The sequence below is a fragment of the Nelusetta ayraudi genome, unplaced genomic scaffold (assembly GCF_046127955.1).
Source record: "Nelusetta ayraudi isolate G7.1 ecotype Tasmania unplaced genomic scaffold, CSIRO-AGI_Nayr_v1 ptg000090l, whole genome shotgun sequence".
Lineage (NCBI taxonomy): Eukaryota > Metazoa > Chordata > Actinopteri > Tetraodontiformes > Monacanthidae > Nelusetta > Nelusetta ayraudi.
The window spans coordinates 977588-996643 of record NW_027466140.1 but is presented as its reverse complement, the minus strand read 5'-3'; the positions used below and the strand labels follow the sequence as shown (position 1 = coordinate 996643).

The window sequence follows — 19056 nt, the reverse complement described above, 5'->3', positions numbered from 1 at the left end:
ACGTTCGTAGCTGACAAAATGCTTCAGATCATCTTTCGACCTACTCCTGTATTTTTTTCCCCCTGACTTTTGCTTGCCAATCAGCAGGGTTGATTGACTAAATTGCCATGAAAATGAATCATAGACTTTAGAGCAGCGTTTGTTTCCCGTTAGGACATTATGAGAACTGAGGTCAGTTAAAATTAAAGCAAATAATTAACGTCTTTCTTTCATAATTTTGATCCAAGCAGTAAAGAAAAATGCCATAAATTGATTCTCAAAGACTTCTTACTTTATAGTAAATTATATTTATATTTATAGGAGCCATCGTGCCTTGCCTGATGTGGAACAATAAACTGCTTCGCTCAACCCCCGAAAATATCCCCACCACACAAAGCACCCTTTTGGATGTGATGACATCATCCCTTTGCCTGGTTACCATGGTTACACCCAACCCCTGCTTGTAGAAACTGACACCCATGCCTGACCTTCCTTTATTTTATTTTTTCCCCTTGTTTTTGCCAGTCTTGTCTGCCTTCCTCACCTCTGTCTGTCTCTTGAGAAAAAAAGAGGAGGGCTGTTCTTTCTTTGTCTCATTCTTTTGTCTCCTTCATCCATATCTCCCCGTTTTGCGCTGTCTCTATCTTGGGATTAAAACAGGATGGCTTGTGATTAGAGGGAAGGAAGGGAATGGAGACCGGCGGCCTACAAATCTGTTATCTGGATCTTCCTGCTGCTGAAAAGGTCGAGCATCGGGCGCAGTGGCCGATCACCATGAACGCTGGCCAGGCGTTAAATCAGCGCTGCAGTGGCGGCAACGACGGCGAGACGAAAAGATCAAGTCTGTAAACAATGACAAACTAATGCTGCGCAGTCAGTCAGACGAATCAGACAAGTCCCACGTCGGAGGGGACGGAACATCAAATCTAGAGGCCAGAAGTGACGAGTGCAAAAGAACGAGGACGGGATGGTGGACTGTGTGGCAATCCACTTTGCAGACCGGCAGGGTGGACGGGTGGGTGGCTGTGGGGTACAGGAGGAGTATTAGAGGGCATTGTGTTGCTGTATTATAGTAAGCAGCTTACAGTCCCAGTGCTGGGCTGCAGGGACAGAGAGCAACCACCAGGAGGGAACCGAGAGAGTTGAAAACAGTCAGAAAGGGCAGGAGGATGCTCAGAGGGAGACATGTGTTTAGTCTTCTGTTTAATGTCCTGTGACAAAATAAAAAATAAAAACTCTTTAACCCTTTAATCTATTATTTCGTCTTTAGTTATTTTTTTCTTTGTTATCCCACCACCTCATGGCTGCATTCTCTCAAGTCACACTGGTCTGCGTGTGGCGACGTGTTGTTGTTGTTGTAGCCGCCGTCCCTCCCCTCCATCCGACTGAGTCACAGCGTGGTGGAGGGGGAGTTGGAGGGGCAGGAGGAGGAGGAGGGGACAGAGGGGTAGAGGGAGGATGGTGGAGGTTGCCATGGAAACTGGGAGTCTGTTGCTGCCCGACATCATCTGTTGTTGTACAGTGCTGAGCGGAGCACATTAATATTTCAGCTTCATGGACACAGACAGACGGTAAAAAAAATAAAAAGAAATCTCACGGTGGAACCTGTGATGGAAACCCCAAAAGAAAGACGGGGGCAAGAGAAAAAAGAAGGGTGGATGGGCAGAAAAAAGGAGGAGAATGACAGTCAGACTCCATTTTATCTGGGGCAGAGGGTGTGTGCCTGAATCTGAGGCTGATGTGGAACAGGGAGTTAAGGGAATTGCAGAGTAGACGGTGGGAGCAGGAGAACAAAGAGGGAGATGGAAGGAGGGAGAGGGAGTCTGACGTGCCATGAGAGCGTTAAATTAGGGCACTGGAGCTTGTTTTTTCCTCTCCCCTCCCTCCTCCTCCTCTTTATTTTTTCATCCCTCCGCCTTTCTCAGAACATCCTGCAGTAAAATTTTAATTAATCCTTTCCCAGGGTTGTTTCCTCTGACTGAGGCGCAGATGCACAAACACGCAGAAAAATCCTGACAGGGTTCATTCACATTTCCAAAAAAGCTGTTGCACTGACTCGGGGGGGGGTTGATTGTGCACAGCAGTCTGACTGCACTGCGTCAGAAGAAGCCGAAAGTAGAACAAGCGTTGCTCGGGCTCTTGTTTTTCTTCCAATTTTCCATCCTCTCCAGCTCAGTTTTCCACCGTTAATACTGCAACCCTAAAAGTAAAAAATATATATTTTTGTGCAACACATGAACATTGCGTTGCATGTATTTGATCATCTTTCCTTTAATCATCTGTGCCGTCCAGACCCTCTGCAACATCAACAGAAATTTGGCCTTTTCTTGCTTCTCAGTGACAGTTTCCACGTTTGTAAGAATTCTCAGCTATCTGGTGACTTCACCTGCCACAGAGATCTGCCCGTGCTGACCACTTTCCGAACGTAGGTAGTGATAGTTATTAACACATTCCCCTGCACAGTCACTCGTTGGCTTCGCATTCTGATTTGTTGCTCCCCAGTTGTTTAAAAAATATGGCTCTTCCTCCTTTAATTTCCTGTGTGTGTGAATCTAGAGCGCGTCGCTTTGGATTTTTATGGTCCAGTGTAAATGAGTTTCCTGTGGGGAGAAAGAAAGACCTTTGTTCAAAATACTTATTTGATTGTTTTTTAATGTGGACTTTATTTTTAAGGTATCTCTCTGCCACTTATCAGGCAATTTCATAGAAGTTACGGTGTAATTTCCTTTTCTTGAGTGAAACCATGCGTGTGAAATACAGGTCGGATCTTAATGGTGCTTAAATGCAAGAAGGGACAATAGTGAGGGATGGTTGACAATTTGGAGTGGAACTTGCCGAAGCTTACCATGAGATTTCTCTGATTTTCTTTGGTGTAACATAACATGAACAGTTTATGAAGTGGTGAGAAAGTGCTGTTCCTCCACAGCAGCCGCTCAGAAGGGGCGGCCTTTGCTCTCTCAGGGCCTTTTTCCTCTGAGGAACCGGTTCGAAATCGGAGACGGTGCCTGACTGAACACCTGTTCTTTACGTTTTCACCGTGGAAGCACTGGGTCCAGGTGCTCAGAACTGTTGCTTTTCGGGCACCAATTCACTGCTGGGCCAGAGTTTAACACTGATTAGGAACCACTTCCGTCAGGAGTTGGGGGGGCCTGGTTATGGCTATGAATGTCCGCCATGTTTACAACAACTGCTGAGCGATATTTTATAAACTGATTAAATGGACATGGAAATAAAGCTGCGTTGGTCATTCCGAACCAGACCGAGTTTCAGTTCGATCTGGGACTTTTTAGTTTTTGTCCACTGAAAAAAAAGTCAGTGTGTATGACTTTTTGAATTTTGGGATTTTGTGGTTTTGGGCTGATCTCCGACTTTTAATTTTATTCCTGTTTGAAGTTTCCACATAGAATGAATATCATTTGGTAAAATGTGAACATTTGACATAGTATGCTGGCAGCTTTCTTAGGGCTACCAGCCTGGAAATATGTGCGCGGCAGCTGCACCATTTCCGCAGCAGCACCTGTCGCTGTTTCGTCGAGCTGTTGACTCTACTTCTCGTCAGCATCGCCGTTGCCACAGGCGCCGCACATCCACAGCACCTCTGACCCCTTGGCGCGCCTGCACAGAGGGCTCCCTGTAACTCCCTGCCGCCCTAGACTTAGCGCCCCACGTGCACGGCAGTGCCATAGACACTGACCAAGTGTTCCGCCTTCTCTCTCTCCCTCACTCTCTCTTTTTAAGCGCATCCTTATCTATCAAATCCTCAGCTCCCTTCCCTGCTGCTTTTTGCTTCGTGTGGCTGAGAAGGGGAATTTTTTTGTTTCCATGACAACTGCAGCGGCGGAGGAAATGGATTTGATACTGTGTGCTGTCTGCGCTGGGGGCTGTGGCAGCTGCCATGTCGGAGGGGGGGCGTAGCTGTGGGCTTATGAGGTGCACAGCTTGCAAAGCGGGATTGGGGTAAAGCTTACATTCATACATTCATGGGTGTGTGAGTGAGAGAGAAGGAGAGAGTTTGGAGAGAGGCTGTGGTTTTGCAGATACCCTCAAACCACATTGCACCAGATGGGAGCGTTTGATCACCACAGAAACCTTCTTTCTCCCCCCCTACTTGTCTGACCGTAGCAAGCTAACTAGCAAATTAGTTTTATTTAGCGTTTACTGTCGTCTGCCTTGCAAACAGATCACATGATTCCGCACAGTTTGACTCTTTGACCTTTGATGTAATGGGTACTTTTGTCACGTGGTGGAATCCAAATCCCCTTTTGTTTCTGTCAAACCCGTTGCAGCTACAACCACAACACGGACACCTGGAATTCAATCGGCCAGCCGCCTCCAGTCCCTCGTGCCCTCATACCTCGTCTCCCCTGTGTCTGATTTCCATCCTCCCAGCTGAGAAAACAGGCGCGAGAACTCTTGGCAGCGTCGAGAGGGGAGAGAAAGAGAGGCCGGCAGGGTAGAGAGGGAGCTTTTTAGATTGAGGATAAAAAAGGGGGGTTTGGCGCTTTGAAAGGGAGCATTGTGTCGTCCTTCCACATCGCTCTGGCTCCGTCTGCGTGATTTAGTCGAGCCAGCAGCCAGCACATTACTGTGTCTCTTTAAATCAGGGTAGTGTTAGCCTTAGCAACGTTCAGACTCCGCTGCTCCAGCGCTTCCCACTGTGGCCTCAGAGATCACTGAACTAAACTCTCCCCGACGGCCGCATTCCTCTCAGCTGACAGCATGAATCAAAACGGGGGAGTATGTCCGACTTAAGCATTAGGCTAGCAGGAGTAGGCTATAGGGTCTTTGGTAAAGTAGAAAGATGAGGCTTAAAGCAACCAACCACTGGATACTTTACATCATACATGTTGTCGTGCTACGGGAAGTGGTGTTTATTTTTAGAGTGAGCCGGCAGCGTAAAAAGATTCCTCTCTGTTCTTGTCCCGTTAATTTTTAATGGAGAACATGCATCCAAAAAAGCTGTGCCATCTCTTTCCCAGTGTCTGCTTTCCCACTAACCCACTGCCAGCTCGTGTTTTCCCTGAACTTCCACGCGTAATCTCCGCAAAGTGTGTCATATGGATTTAGGCCACGCGTGACTTCAACGCGCCTCTTCTAAATACGTATGTACTTCGCCAGCGAGCCGCTAAAGTCCGGATTAAGAGGGGTTTTTATCCCTGTGCGCTGTCTGTGTCCACAGAGTGCTGCTCTGTCCTCCGACGTGGGGGCCGACCTACAGCGCTGCAGGGACAGCTGCAGGATGGGAGGAAGAGGGGAGCAGGGTGGGGGGAGGGCAGAAGGACATCCGAGGGAGAGGGCGAGGGGGAGGGGGAGGGTTCCTTCCCCTTTGGAGGAGTTCTGAGGTGGCGCTAAGGCTAAAAGAGGCGCGTAAAATCACTTCCTGTCCCGCCACGAGCAGCTGTTGCGTCACATCCACACGGAGGGGCCGGGCGCGACGGCCCTCAGCCTGAAAGGAGATCCTTTACCTCCAGCAGCTCACTCCCACTCCTCTTAACGTCTCGCTGAACTCATCTCAGGATAAAATGTGCCTCTTGCCTGATTATCAGCTCCCCAGAAGAGGGAAAAGCTTCATCCATGGTGTCTTTTGCTTGTTTCTTTCACAGTGTGGCCTGTGAGACTTTGTTCTGGCACTTGTTTTGTGATGTCACAAAGGGCACGACTCCTCCTCTATGGCGCTGTCTCTGTTTCTGTCCCCTTTCGAACATTAAAACAGTTTTTTTTATCAATAGGCAGTAAACAGAGGGCTAAATATTTCTCAGCAGCTCATAGTACAGTTTTCTTTTTTGGCAGGGTTAATAAATGTGAGAAGCTTCTCGACTGGATTCTGAGATTCTTATCAATTTGCTTTGTTACGTTCCAAGTCTTTCTACACTAACAGGCTAAAAGCTGCATGTGTTTCTCAGGGCTGCCGCATTTCTGCTTAAACGTCCGTGTGTCATAGGCAGGAAATGATGTCTGCGGGGATTCTCTTGTGTCCAGGCTGTCTGACTAACATGGCAAACAGTCAGTCCTTTGTCAATTTCCTGTCTGCTGCAGCTCAGTGTCTTTGGACAGTCCCTGCTTTACATCACTGTTCGGAAGCCTCCTTGCTTTCATCATACCAGTTTATGTGTGTGTGTGTGTGTGTGTGTGTGTGTGTGTGCGTGTTGCCAGTCCATTGTGCATGTCTCTCTGTGTATAATCAGTGAGAATGTGCTTAATTAAGCGAGATGGAGTGAGGGACCTAACGGGGGCAATAAAAGAACAATCCTCCCTTTCTGCTGACTCTCCCGCTGCCAAAAGTCGATGACACACAGGGACGGCGTGAACAGCCGGGGTCTCTGTGAGTCACAGGATGACAACAGTCAGCCAACCACGATACCTGTGACATTTTATGCGTGGGTTTCCTTCGATTGTTTGATTGTCAAAACCACAATGGCTCATGCAGGTCGCAGGATGGATTTCCACTGACTTCCACTGGGTCAGAAATAAAGTGCTTTATTAGCTATGACTCATCCACTTGAGCCCATGTGGGATATCCTCTGCGCCGCTCTGCCAGGTTTCCTGCTTGTATCTCCTGCCGGAGTTGCCAGGATGGGCTAAAGAGGCTGATTCTGTTTGTCCACTCTGCTGTGGGCGGGGGCTCGGCTCGAGTGCAGCCAATGGTAGCAGATGCTACGTCTCTGTGATTAAGACGCGGATGACAGGGAGCGCATCCAGCTGCTGCTGCTGCTGCTGCTGCTGCTGCTGCTGATCGTTGCCACGGCAACGGCATAGCGCAACTGCAGGAGGGGAAGGAGGAATCGGCCATTTTGTGTGAGCTGTTTCATGCAGCTGGGTCAGGCTGAAATTACTAAAGGAATCGATTGTGGCATTGAGTGAACGCATTCCTTTTTTGTACCTGATATTTACAATCTGATGTTTAGGCAATACCATAAGCCATAAGTACTTGCTATTTTATTCTTAAGTAAATACAATTATAATTTCTCATTATTTTAGATTAACTCATCAAATTAATTAAGATTGAAATGTTTACATTTCTATCTGCTGAGTTGCAAAGTGGTTTACAATGAAAACAACTGGCTACAGCAATTTACTGGTATCAATAAAGTTTTTCCTGAAGAACTATGTGATGCATGCGTACACATAAAAATCACAAGCTCTATATGTGGCTGAACCACTTTTAAATTCATGAGATGAGTGAGTGAACCAGAGTTCACAGAGTCATGAGCGTTGCTCTCCCTGCATCTTTCCATCTCCCCAGCATCCGCAGCAGTCCCTGCTTCTTGCCTTGCGCTTGTTGACATCCAAGGTTTCTATTTATAGGGGACCTATGTTATTGTGTAAGAGCTCGTGAAAGGCACAAAGAGAAAGAGCAGGCCACAGTGCTCCTTCAGTGCATCCTGCAGTGGCCCCAGGATCTCTGAAAGAAAGCTAAAGTGCATGCGGCTCTACAATGAGCTTTACATCATGAATGATTTATTCGTTTTTAGTAGAAACTTCTTTCAAGGATGACAGGTGTGTGTTTTTTTGCTGCTCACAGTTACCCTGTCCTTCCTCCTCACACGCAATAGCCACCAAAACTAACTGCATTTTGTAAATTAGGTTTCATTTAAAAGGGTTTCTAACAACCTTGTTTTTATTTGTCAGTCAAACTTCCTGAATAAGAACAGTTCATCTTTGTGAATGTGGGTCACACAGTCGAGGAGCCAAGATTCAAATGACTGCCTGCAGCATTAGTTGCTGCAGCGAGCGTCTTAGAATGAATAGTAATAGTCGTAATAATTACGACTATAAATTATGTAGCAAGTTAACGCGACCAGACTGTGGCCTGACGAAAAGACTTGCAATAAACAAAGCATGCCCGGTATAATTTTAAAATGATTTTAAAATATTTTTATTTGAAATGTCAGTGTTCAAGAGAAAATAAAACAGCAATATAAATATTAGCATAAAAATAAGAGTAACACAGGGGTATAAGTAACATAGGAGCTAAGCTTTTGATAAGAAAGATAATACAGCAGGATAGTATTAATTCAGCAGCGGACGGACTTACACATATATAATATTTATAATCATTTGTTCATATGGACAGAAAGAGAATGAGAGGCATTCTTTCACAAATGCACGAGATAAAATCACCAGAAAAGAACATTAAGAAGTTACAGATAGAAACATTTCCATATTTTTTTTCCCGTTTTGTGTGTTTATAGGGTGATAAAAGATAGTAGAGAGAAAATGAACACAAAAATATGCGCAACACATACCACAAGTTAACTAGTCTACGTGTGTCACTTTGTTTTACTTATCTAAAGTTTTTCTTTAATTTGTTTATTTACACTGACGAGTTAGTTGGCTTCCATGGTGCTTAGTAACTACATTGCAACACAAAACTGTTGTAGAACATCTCAGATATTTTTTTTAAGTCATTATTTATCTTTTTTTTTTGGAAACGTGTTTTCTTTTTCTTAATTTTCTTGAAAAACAAAATGCAACACATTCCAGTAGTGAGCCACGCCTTGTGAGGAGGGACTCTTTCTCTCGTGAAAACGGTAGACGTGGTCCCTACTGCACAAAACAACTGGCTCATACCATCGACAGGACTTAGTGTGTTTATTTACAGAGGGAGAAGAGCCTCACAGGACCGGGGGAGCGGCAGCAGGAGGCGAGCAACACGGAGGCTGAGGCAGAGGAGGGACGTTCTCAGCTGAGAACAGCTGGACTTGCCTCTGTTGCCCTCTTCTTGTGGTAGTGCATAAGAGAATTTTTCAGGGGGGCGGGCGGGTCAGCAGTGGTTCCTCTGTACATTCAGCAGGGTTGTGCCAATGTTTTATCTATTTTTTTTAATTTTACACCCACCCTCCCAAGTTGCCGCCTCAGCCTGTTTGCCCCTCACCCAACCTCTGGCGCTCCCCTCCAGAACCAGCCTGCAAGCTGCCTTTTTCTCATGCAGTTGTATCTGGCAAAGAGGCCTGGCATACTAACAGCAAAAAAAAGGAAAAAAAAACAACTTCATATCTCGTATAAACAGTTCCTCTACACTATCGAATCTCCCAAAAGGATTAAAAAGAACATGTAAAGTGTGCCACATCTAGTTTTTTATTTTAAAACAGCACTTCATCGTGAGTGAGTGGAGGAAATACTCGGGCGGCTTGCAAAAGTCTCTAGAAATGCCTAAGAGGACTTACGTTTTACCACGTCTACTTCCCTAAACCACGAAGTGATCACTACCCCTACGTCATCTCAACGTCAGAATACGGACAGTGCATTTCTCTTTGTTTGGCTCTCAACGTGAGGGGGTGGGGGTGGGGTAAGCCAATGAAGGGGGGGTGGAGGACACAAGCTGGGGTTGGAGGAGAGGCCGCGGGGGGGGGGGGGGGGGGGGGGCGGAGCGCGACGTGTCTGTGGCCATCTGGAGGTGTCTAAGGAAGCCGGGCCCTGCTGGGACGCCACCTGCGCAGACACCGTAAGACGACCACGGGACGCCACACTGCCCTACATCCTCTCTTGCAGTCGTTCCCCCGGGTGCATGCTCCGGTCAAACCAAAAACAAAATATATTGGGAGATTTTAAAAAATCCTTTGTTATTCCTCTTTCACTACGCTTTCAAAAGTAATTTGCTTCCCTTGCCAAGTAAAAGCTACATGTGTGTTTTACCTGCGATTGGAGGAGGAGGAGGGATTGGGGGCGTCCTCCTCGTTGCTTTTGCGATGCATAGTTTGGAGCGCTAAACTAGAGTATACGGTTTTGAAATCTTAAAAGAGCATGCAGAAGAGCTTGTAATACCTGTCGTGTTTCTTATATCGGCGGAACTTGGGCTGCGAGGCCTGGCGAGGCTCGACCCTACATAGTGATCTAATGGATGGCGACTAGCGTTTACTTTACAACAGGGCTCACTCTCCACGAGAAATCCGACATAGAAAGACACAAACATCTCATCTCTGAATACGTCACTGTGTTTCGACTCGTCATCCCAGCATTAGGTGGCATACACTGTTTCTCTTTGTCCAAAAAAACAACAACAAAAAAAACAACAACCCATCACCGCAACCCCCCCACCCCCGTACTCCGCCAAAAACAATCCACCGATGAATATTACGCGAGAATTACTTGACCTTTAGCACGACATGCATCACCAACACCAGTTAAAGCCTTCGGCACATTCAGATTTCTTTGAGCCACTCTTCAAAAGGACCACCAACGTGAGCCGAGTGATTTGCCGTTGGTGTTTTTGGACAGTGACTAGCGTGAGAGACAGCAGAGCGGATGCATAATGGCGAGGGTACGGGGGGTGGGGGGGGGGGCGGTGTTGAGGTTCTCATCAGGTCGAGCTGGGAGAACCGTTCCGACGTGCCGCTCTACTTCTTCTCCTTCTTGGTAGACTTCTTCTTGGAGGCCGGGGTCTGGGCCGCCTTGGGGGGCTCAGGCTGGACGGAGACCTGGGGAGGGGGCAGCGCCTGCTGGGCGGCCTGCTGGGCGGTGGCCTGCTGCTGCTGGGGGTTGGAGGTGAGGGTGGCCGTGCTGCCGGGAATGTAGACATTCTGGCGATAGTCGGGCACGTGCTGCAGGGTGAACTGGGGGCTGTAGCGGGTGCTCAGGCCCATCGTGCCGGGTCCCAGGGTGGCCGTCGCCTCGCTCACTTCTGGTGGAAAGGGAGACAGAGCGGGGGGGTGGAACATTAAGGGTGAGGAGGGAGGAGAGGAGGAGAGAGGAGGAGAGAGGAAGGAGACTTGTTAGAAAGAAGGAATTGGAAGGTTTCTTTTTTTTTAGTTAGACAGTTATACGTCTACATATCAAAAGGCAAGGATGAGAGTGTCGCAATGGAGGTCCCATATCATGTCCGTTTTTCAGATCTGGATACCAGTGGAGCAGCATCACGTGATAAATCATCCAAAAACTCTATGGAGCTCCAGAAAATAGCATTTTTAGGCCGCTGCAAAAACACTTGCTTAGCTTTAGCACTGCCAAAGCTGGTGCTTTGTTGGCCCTTCCACGTGTTTTGGAAGGGGACAAATCAAGGCGCTGCAAGGGGGGGCTGGGAGTGTTGTCACAAACCCAAGGGGAGGCATTAGCCTTTTGTGAAATCAATAAAAGGCTGAAAAAGTGGAGCGAGCTCGAGAAGTAAAGGACGGAGGGAATCACAAAGAAGATTTTTTTCACACAATATGGGACCTTTAAATTTTCGCTAGAAAGGAGCATGACTGAGGATGATTCTGTGTTCTAAAGATTGGGGAGAGGGGGGGTTGCGGTGAGCTAAACTTAGACATGAGTCATCAGCAGAAGTGATTTGAAAAGAAGTTCCAAAATGGCTGATTGTGTGCGGTGGGATGAGAAAACAGCCTCCTCGCGATCCATCTGGTGGGTTTGTGGTTTTTCAGTCACACCTGCCCGGTGTGCGAGCGCCGAGCGTGACGGAGCCGATTAGCTCATAATTCTCCCACAGCCCCTGCATTGCAGAGCCCGGGACTCAAACGCCCCCTCCCCCACCCTCTGCATCCTGCCAGCCCACATAAACACACGTATCAGTCCCATAACCCTTTCCTTTTTTCTTCTTTTTTTTTTTTGGAAGTGAACCAATGACAAGGTGAAGGCCAAACGACATTAGGGGTTCTTTCCTTCCTGATGGCGCCCAACACATGTCGTTGTTAGTCTTAGTGCTGCAGTGGCTGGTTCCCTCTGTCCTTCAGAACAGCTCCATGGAAAAAAAAAGAAAGATCCCAACGCGTCTGGTGCAGTGTGCGAGAGGAGACGGTGGGGGAGCGGAGGGGAGATGTGATGTGTCACTGGTGGTAATGAGGGCGAGTGGGAGGCAATGACATAAGACCGTTTCATAATCAATCTCCAGTTTATCTTTCCGTGATTTCATCCGAGCGTTGACGTGTTGATCCAATCTGCTTCACAGCAACAGTGGATATTTTTTGTTTTGTGTTTTTATTAATTACTGAGTCGAGCACAGTCCCCACCCCGAAAAATAAGAAAAGGAAGAGTCACAGTGCTGCTTAGCAGCAGCTGCAGAGGAGAAACAGTAAAAAAATGTTTTTGCTATGGATGCATGTTATATGTTATACAGTTTTTACAATTTATCAGGGCACAGGAAACAAGCATTCAACTCCTCTGTTTATTCCCAGAGCTGCGGCGAGTCGTGCCCACGGCCTGGATCTGCTCCGAGGAAGGCGTCCTCTGGACAACCTCCACACGGAAAAAAGAAAAACATCGATATGGACGCAGGGTGAGTCAATGAGCCAGTCTGGCTTGTTACCCTCCAACAGCAAACCCAAACAGACAACATGCCCACGCACACCACCAGCGGTATGAGGAGCGAGCAGATTTGGCCAGAAGATGAACGGATGGAGGAGGAAGAGGAGGAGGAGGAGGAGGAGGAGGTGGTGGAGGAGGAAGGACGAGGAGGTACAGGACTCACCGTTCGCTGCCGCCATCAGGGCCTGGAGCTGCTCGGCCTCGGTCGGAGGCTGTGGCCAGGGGCCGGTTCCCATGGCGACCTCAGGTCCTCCGGTCGCCCTGCGGCAGAGAAAGAAAAAAAAAAGGAAGAGAAAGGCTCGTAAATAAGCGTTAGTGCACGTGCGCGGCTCACTGGCTTGATGTTTGTTGCGCACCACGACGTAAAGGCAAAGCAGCTGACAGCAATGTAAACAGCCTGGCCACACCTCAGCAAATAGAACAAGGGGAGCGCATCGTTCACGGAACAGGGTGGCGAGACAGACAAAGGTGCACTGTTGAGCGTGCGCTTGCTCGCCACCACGGCCCGCGCAAATTACCTTCACTCTCTTCACCCGCGGGCGCTGCGCCGTCTAGTAAATCTGCTTGAATATTTTATGATCCTTCCTGCGAAGGAAACTGCCGTCTGCATCGGCGCACAACGCAGCGCTCGCCGGGTGCAGAACACTTCCATCTGGACGGCGCTCGCCTTCAAAGGCTTGTTTACTCGGGGTCTGCAATTTGCATGCGGCGCCAACCGAAGACAAAGGAGAGCTGGCGTCCATTAGGCTCACCTGACTGTTTGCACTCTCCCTCAGTTGCGCCACACTGACATAAGCTCCGTTGCCGACATCTAGGTCACAATCAATGTAATAAATCCTGGCAACTGAGCCCGTTTTCCAGAGAGCAATAAAACCTCCGTTGCTGGAATTCTGGCATTGTTTCAGCATCATTCTCAAACTGTATTTCCAGAGGAAAACTACCAAAAGTATTTGAATTACTTGAAAAATAAAATCCCGTAAAGCTATGAGTGTTTTTCCGGGATGAAAAGATGCCTTCGTAAAAGCTCTTGAAATGTTTGTGCTTACGCACAACATTGGCATTCAAGTGTTTTGGGTCACAACAAGTCACCTCAGATGACATTTAGGAAAGTATTAGTCAAGAGAGACTTTGGAGGAAGAGTTTGTGAGAGCGTAGCTGTAGACGAATGGAATGCAAATGAGCCCACCTCGTGAAATAGCAGGCCATTCAAAACAACTGGAGGCGTAAATGAGCACTGTTTGGATGTAAATCATAATGTTTAAGGTGTGCGTGAAAAATGTTCTTATTTGATCAGAATTTAAATACTATTTGAAAAAACTATTCTTATCCCAGGATTCAAAGAATGTGAGGACACAGCAAGGTAAAGGCCAAACAGAAATACAAGATAAAGACTTGATTACATATCTGCCAAAACCTTGAAGACTTTTTAAAATGTGTCCCAGAGAGAAACTGAAGGACAGAGATATACGTCCTGTGCCAAACAGCCAGTGACAGAGGGAACATAGTGAGAACTCTGTCAGTGAAGTGGCAACAGCCATTTTGTGCCTGTTTGTCAGGCTGAGGTCAACGGGGAATGCCTCATTTGTGCTAAATTAGCGTCTCTAAGCACTTATCACATACTGTGGTTGTGTTAAGCACTTCCTGTGGTCAGGATAATCACTTCCTGCGATCAAGTTTGACTTCTCTGGCACAAACGGTGACATCGGTCGTCTCCCTCTGTTGAAAATCAAACGTGTAGAACTCGGATCTTACGCGTGAGCCAACAACATGGGAATAAAAGCTGCATGTGGTGATGTTGAGCTACAACCATCACAGACGCACACCAAAGGCAAAGAGCGTACGGGAAGCAGTAACCTCGGGGAGGAGAGAAGAAAAACAGGAGCTCTCGCAAGAGAATGGCTAAAATGTAGAGCACACATACAAGGCAGAACAGGTCTACAAAACACTGCACGCACAACTCAAAAAAAAAGAAAGAAATAGTGCCACAATCCTTTTCTACGCCACAGCAGGCATTGTGGCCTATATGCACATCGATCAACAAACCCCATCAAACTTTTAGGGAGACTAGCAGAAGCTATGGGTTAGGTACATCTACACACAGCACAGCACTTCAACGGCAGTGCACTATCTAAAAGACCTTAGCCAGTCTCTGCCCTTGGCGGCTGCACCGCGCCTCCACCGATGAAGCGAGTGGCCGGCCGGCCGCCGAGGGCAGAGAGCGAACAAGTGTCTACATCTGTACCTTGTCCCACTCTTCGGCGTCCATCGTATGTGTGTACCGTACGGCATGTGGGGACTAGAAACACAACAAGTTATACAGTCTGAAAGCACCATCTTGTATTTGAGCCGGCGTTAGTTCACGAAACAGGAAAAAAAAATGCTTAAAGGTGACGGTGGAAAAAAACGCAGAGTCTGTCTCGTTTGAGATTTCCCCCGTATCGACAAATCCGGGAGGGGGGTGCTTGTTGTGGTTCTACAGTATAATGAAAGGGCTGTATGTGTGTGTGCGTCCAACATTTTCCTGACTGGGCGAACTAGCTTTCTGCCTCTAGCCGATGCCGACCTGAATCACACAACGTGTTGTGCAATCCCTTGTTGTCAAAACTGTTGAGCACTCGTGCTCCGTTGCAGCCTACGCGCTTATGGCAACGGCAACGGAAGCTCACTTCATCACTTCATCGCACATGTTGACACGGAGACGGAATTCTGCATCTATTGTTGCCGCAGAGGTGAATCCCAAGGTTCTAAGGTTGTGAGTTTGGGGGGCAGCACAGCCTTTTAGATGAAATAAAGAGGGGGAAAAAAACAAAACATGGATAAATGCTCCTTCCCATCCCCCCTCAGCCAGCTTCGGCTGCGTCCCTCATCAGCAGCGCTGAGTGACGGTGCCGAGCTCAGCGAGCGGAGCTGGGGGAGGGGGAGGAGGAGAGGAGGGGAGACGGAGAGACAGAGGGGGAGGGGATGCTGCGGCAGCCATTTTACAGAGCAGCCTGGAAGCAGGCAGGGACGCAGGATCATGCCGCAACAACCAAAACGGCTGCTGCAATAAAAAAAAATCCAAGAGGCAGAATCACAACGCCACTATGCGGGCTTCAGGCTCAGATCCCTGCAGCTGCTTCTCAGTGCTCACAGATTCATCCCCCACCCTTTATCACTCCCTCTGCGTTTGTGATGATGGCCTTGTCGTGCAGCACAAAGTGAAGCAGTGTGTGTGTTTCAGTTTACTCACCCACTAGGTCCGGGTCTCTGTCCCTGATTGAAGCGCCAGTCGTTGTTGGGAGGCTTTTGCTAGAAAAGACAAGAGAAGGTAACCGTCATTGATGTGCTCTGCTGCGGCAAGCGGTGAGGAAAATGTCCGAGGTGCAGCCGCACATTCGTGAGCTGCGGCTTTTTGCGTGATTGTGTTTGGCTGTGTTTCTCTTGGTGTTGTTTTTTGTGTGTGAGTCACAGAGTTGTTGTTGTTTTTTTTTTTCTCTCTCCAGTGAGGCTCAAACAAAAGGGGCACAGATTGCAACAAATATCTGTTTACCCGGGCGTCCATTTTGTTCCGGGAGCTACGGAGCAGAAAATGCTGCAGATGAGCACACGCGCGCACACACGCACACGCACACACACAAATGCAGGGCTTTGCTTATGAAATGTGCAAATGTAAGTTGAAAAACACAAGTACATAGTTATATAAAACATACTTAAACCCTATCAGTGTGCATAATGGGCCTGCAGAATGCACTGATGCAGCAGGAGGATGAATCAGACTCTCTTTACATCACAGATCCATTGAATCCAAACTGGGTTAGTGCTCCATGCCTGTGACGTGAGCCAACGGCACTCTGATGGAGTCTTTTCATGCAGATGCTGAGGGCAGCGAGAGTCCTTCCACGGCGCAGCGTGGATATAAAAATAAGTCGATGGCAGTGCCTCTGCAGCGCTGAATGCCTCCCACCCTCCGCCCACCACCGTCTTCCAGCCACACTCTGTTTTCATGTCTCCAAGCCCACTGCGCTCTCGTCCGTCTCCACCTCACTGACCACGATGCCTTTCCTGTCCCTCTAGCTCGGGCTCTCTTGTTGTGCAGCGATGCAGTGAATGGACCGCTTGGCTCGGCTCCAGATCTGCCGCCCTAATCGACACAAGAGCTCCCCGGAGAGCGAGGCCAGCAACAGGACGACGGGCTGCGTTATTAAAAGAGCTGATCCACCCGCAGGAGTTACCGCGAGGAGAAGAGAAAACAGGAAGGGTTGCTTTCAAAATTTAACACAATCAGCAAATGCACGTGGGCACAAAAATAGCGAGTGAAACATGCCTTAGGTTAGAAGTGGCTGCTAAATCTCATCCAGGTCAATCAAATAGAGGCATAAAATATTGAGCTTTACTGTTTCTATTTAGGTTCTGTTATGTGCATGAATGAAAGACCTACAAACATTCCCGTACGACATGTGCAGTTAAATAAAAATATTTATGGTCTCTAAGAAAAAGTCCTTTTTCACCTTAATCAATGAGTCTTAAAAAAGATGCAAGAGAAGAAGGCAGGATAATCAGCTGAGTCTGACTCCAAACAAATTGTCGCGATGACAGCCTAAAACCACAATGGACGGGGATGGGAAGCTGGGTTGACGTAACGTGTGAACTCTTCCCCTTACTGTGCAACACAACTTGCTTGACTCTTATCTGAAAATGACTCAAAAGATGAGCACAGAAGTCCGTCCGGGCTTCAGGAGACAGAGAGAGAGAATTTAGCAGCGGTGAGTGCAGGCAAACATCCACAGAGAGGCCCAGCATTCCAGCTGTGTGACTCGCTCTCACTCACAGACACAAGCTCGCCATGTTCAAGGTCGGAGCCGCGCTGCAGGCATGTGGGATAAAGGGTAGCGCGCTGGGCTGCTCTGCTGGCTTAAGATAAACACAAGAAAATATCTGTCCAATGGAGGGAGAGCGAGAGTTCATCTCTCCCATCATTCAAACGGCTGTTTATAAATTCTCGAGCAGCCTTGTCTTTTTGCCAGCAACCTCAGCGCATAATGTTTAAAGGCATTAAAAATAGAGACACGAGTCAATGATTCCATCTGTTTGTTTTCTGGTTGCGAACCCTCTGAAGTGAGTGGTCAGGAAATGCCCATGACTTTCCATTGAGTGCGCATATTCAATTTTAAAGCTCCAGCCAGAGGGAAGAAGGTCAGTCAGACAGTCGGAACTGTGACTGGTGAGGGATTAGACTAGCGGTGGCCTGAATTCTTCTCCAACATTACCACTTCCTTAAGACTTTCACACAAGCGTGAAGCCTTCCTCCCTTCCTCCTGTCTGTGAGAGCAGACCTAAGAGCCTTGAGAGACCATTACAGCGCTGACAAAGCCACCGCAGCACCATTCTCATCAGATGCAGCACTATTAACTACAGGGATGAAATAGATATTCATTATGCGGACACATGAGTGATTAGAAGGGTCTGACTGATCAGATTATGACCACATCTGGACTTCATCCACTACATCCATGAACTGCAACGGTGTGTACTAAAAATCAGTCATGCAGGTTTTTCCTGAATATCCCACAGAAAAATACACCTACTCCAGTCTTCATTCATGCTACGTTAACTTACACAGAGCAAAAGCAAACGTAAGCTGTGGCTGAACAATGGAAAGGTGCAACTTCTGAACCAGTGAATCAATAAGCCCTATTCTTTACACAGATGAGAGGCATAATAGGCGGCGCTTCATGTTTAATATTTGTCTTCCTTCAGCAAACACGATGACACTGTAGCCTAACCGACGAAACACCCGACAATATTCGACACAACCTGTTTTTTTAGCAAACACACAAATGTAGCGCCATTGAAGAAATGGAAAAGGAAAAGTCTGAACCTTGACATATTATCATGGAGTTGCTTTAACTAATTGTATAACATTAGGATAAGATAATGGCAAAGGGACGAACCCTTTCTCGTCACATCTGTATTTAGTGTGAGCACACACTCTAAACAAAGTGTGCCAAAGCAACAGCAGTGTGCTCATGAATAGAACATACACAAAAAAGGGGGACTATGAAGTGACAGACAATCGGGCCCTGCGGCCTGAGGTCCTTGCTAAAATTACTCACTCCTGGAGGGCTCCTGTCTCATTGTTTGTCCACGCGCAACCTCACACGCAAAGCATATAAACACCCGCAGTGACAGAGGCCGCCCTCTAAAGCTGCCGCAGTCTGTCGCTGTGGCAGATGTGCATTAAAGCCATCCCCTATTTTCCCTTCATGAATCCTGCCGCATCTCCCGCTCCTGTTGGCCTTGTTGCACACGTGTCACTGGAGCAGGGAGACAGATGGCACCCTGCTGACCTGAGGGACAGCCTCGTTCAGCGCACAGGAAGGCCGGACGTGTTAGACTAATGTGTAATCAAGAGGATCCCATAGACATCAAACAGGCAACGTGACAAAAGGAATGCGACAGATCCCCTTTTTAACTCATTCAAACGTGATCAAAAGCTTAAAAGTGCTTTAGCACTGTTTTAGCTATCGGAGCAGATGGTAGATGCGACTTCAGTGTGTTCTTTGTGTGACAGTGTAAAAAACACTGATATGATGTGGATGGCAGTACAGACAAAAAATACTTTAGCTTTTTAGGTTTCATGAGTTAAAAATACTAAAAGTTAACCTAGTTTCTCTTGCTGAGTGCTATTCATGCAATGGTTTCCTTTTTCTTGTTTACTTTCCTTAATCAACCATTATACCAGGGTAAAAACAAACACAGCAACACTTATTTCTGGAAAAAAACAAACAAACAAGAGAATGAAGTAGAAAAGTAAAACTGCCATGATGTCAACAGCCTCACTCATGTGATGCTGGCTCCTGC

General features: G+C 47.5%; 1 protein-coding gene across 49 annotated transcripts in view; it reads right to left on the bottom strand.

Annotated features, from left to right (window-relative positions):
• Positions 1-7839: 7839 nt before the first annotated feature.
• LOC142901788 (protocadherin gamma-A11-like) overlaps positions 7840-19056 on the bottom strand; it is a 218723-nt gene continuing 207506 nt past the window's right edge. For 24 of the 49 annotated variants that reach the window (XM_076046470.1, XM_076046456.1, XM_076046477.1 and 21 more), the window contains exons 2-5: positions 15446-15504; positions 14459-14512; positions 12380-12477; positions 7840-10600 (exon numbers count right to left, since the gene is read on the bottom strand). In XM_076046470.1, the coding sequence (XP_075902585.1) occupies positions 10317-10600; positions 12380-12477; positions 14459-14512; positions 15446-15504 (495 nt within the window). In that variant the 3' untranslated portion in view covers positions 7840-10316. The remainder of the gene's footprint in view (positions 10601-12379; positions 12478-14458; positions 14513-15445; positions 15505-19056) is intronic. The other 25 variants (XM_076046489.1, XM_076046479.1, XM_076046490.1 and 22 more) reach the window with 3 other exon arrangements.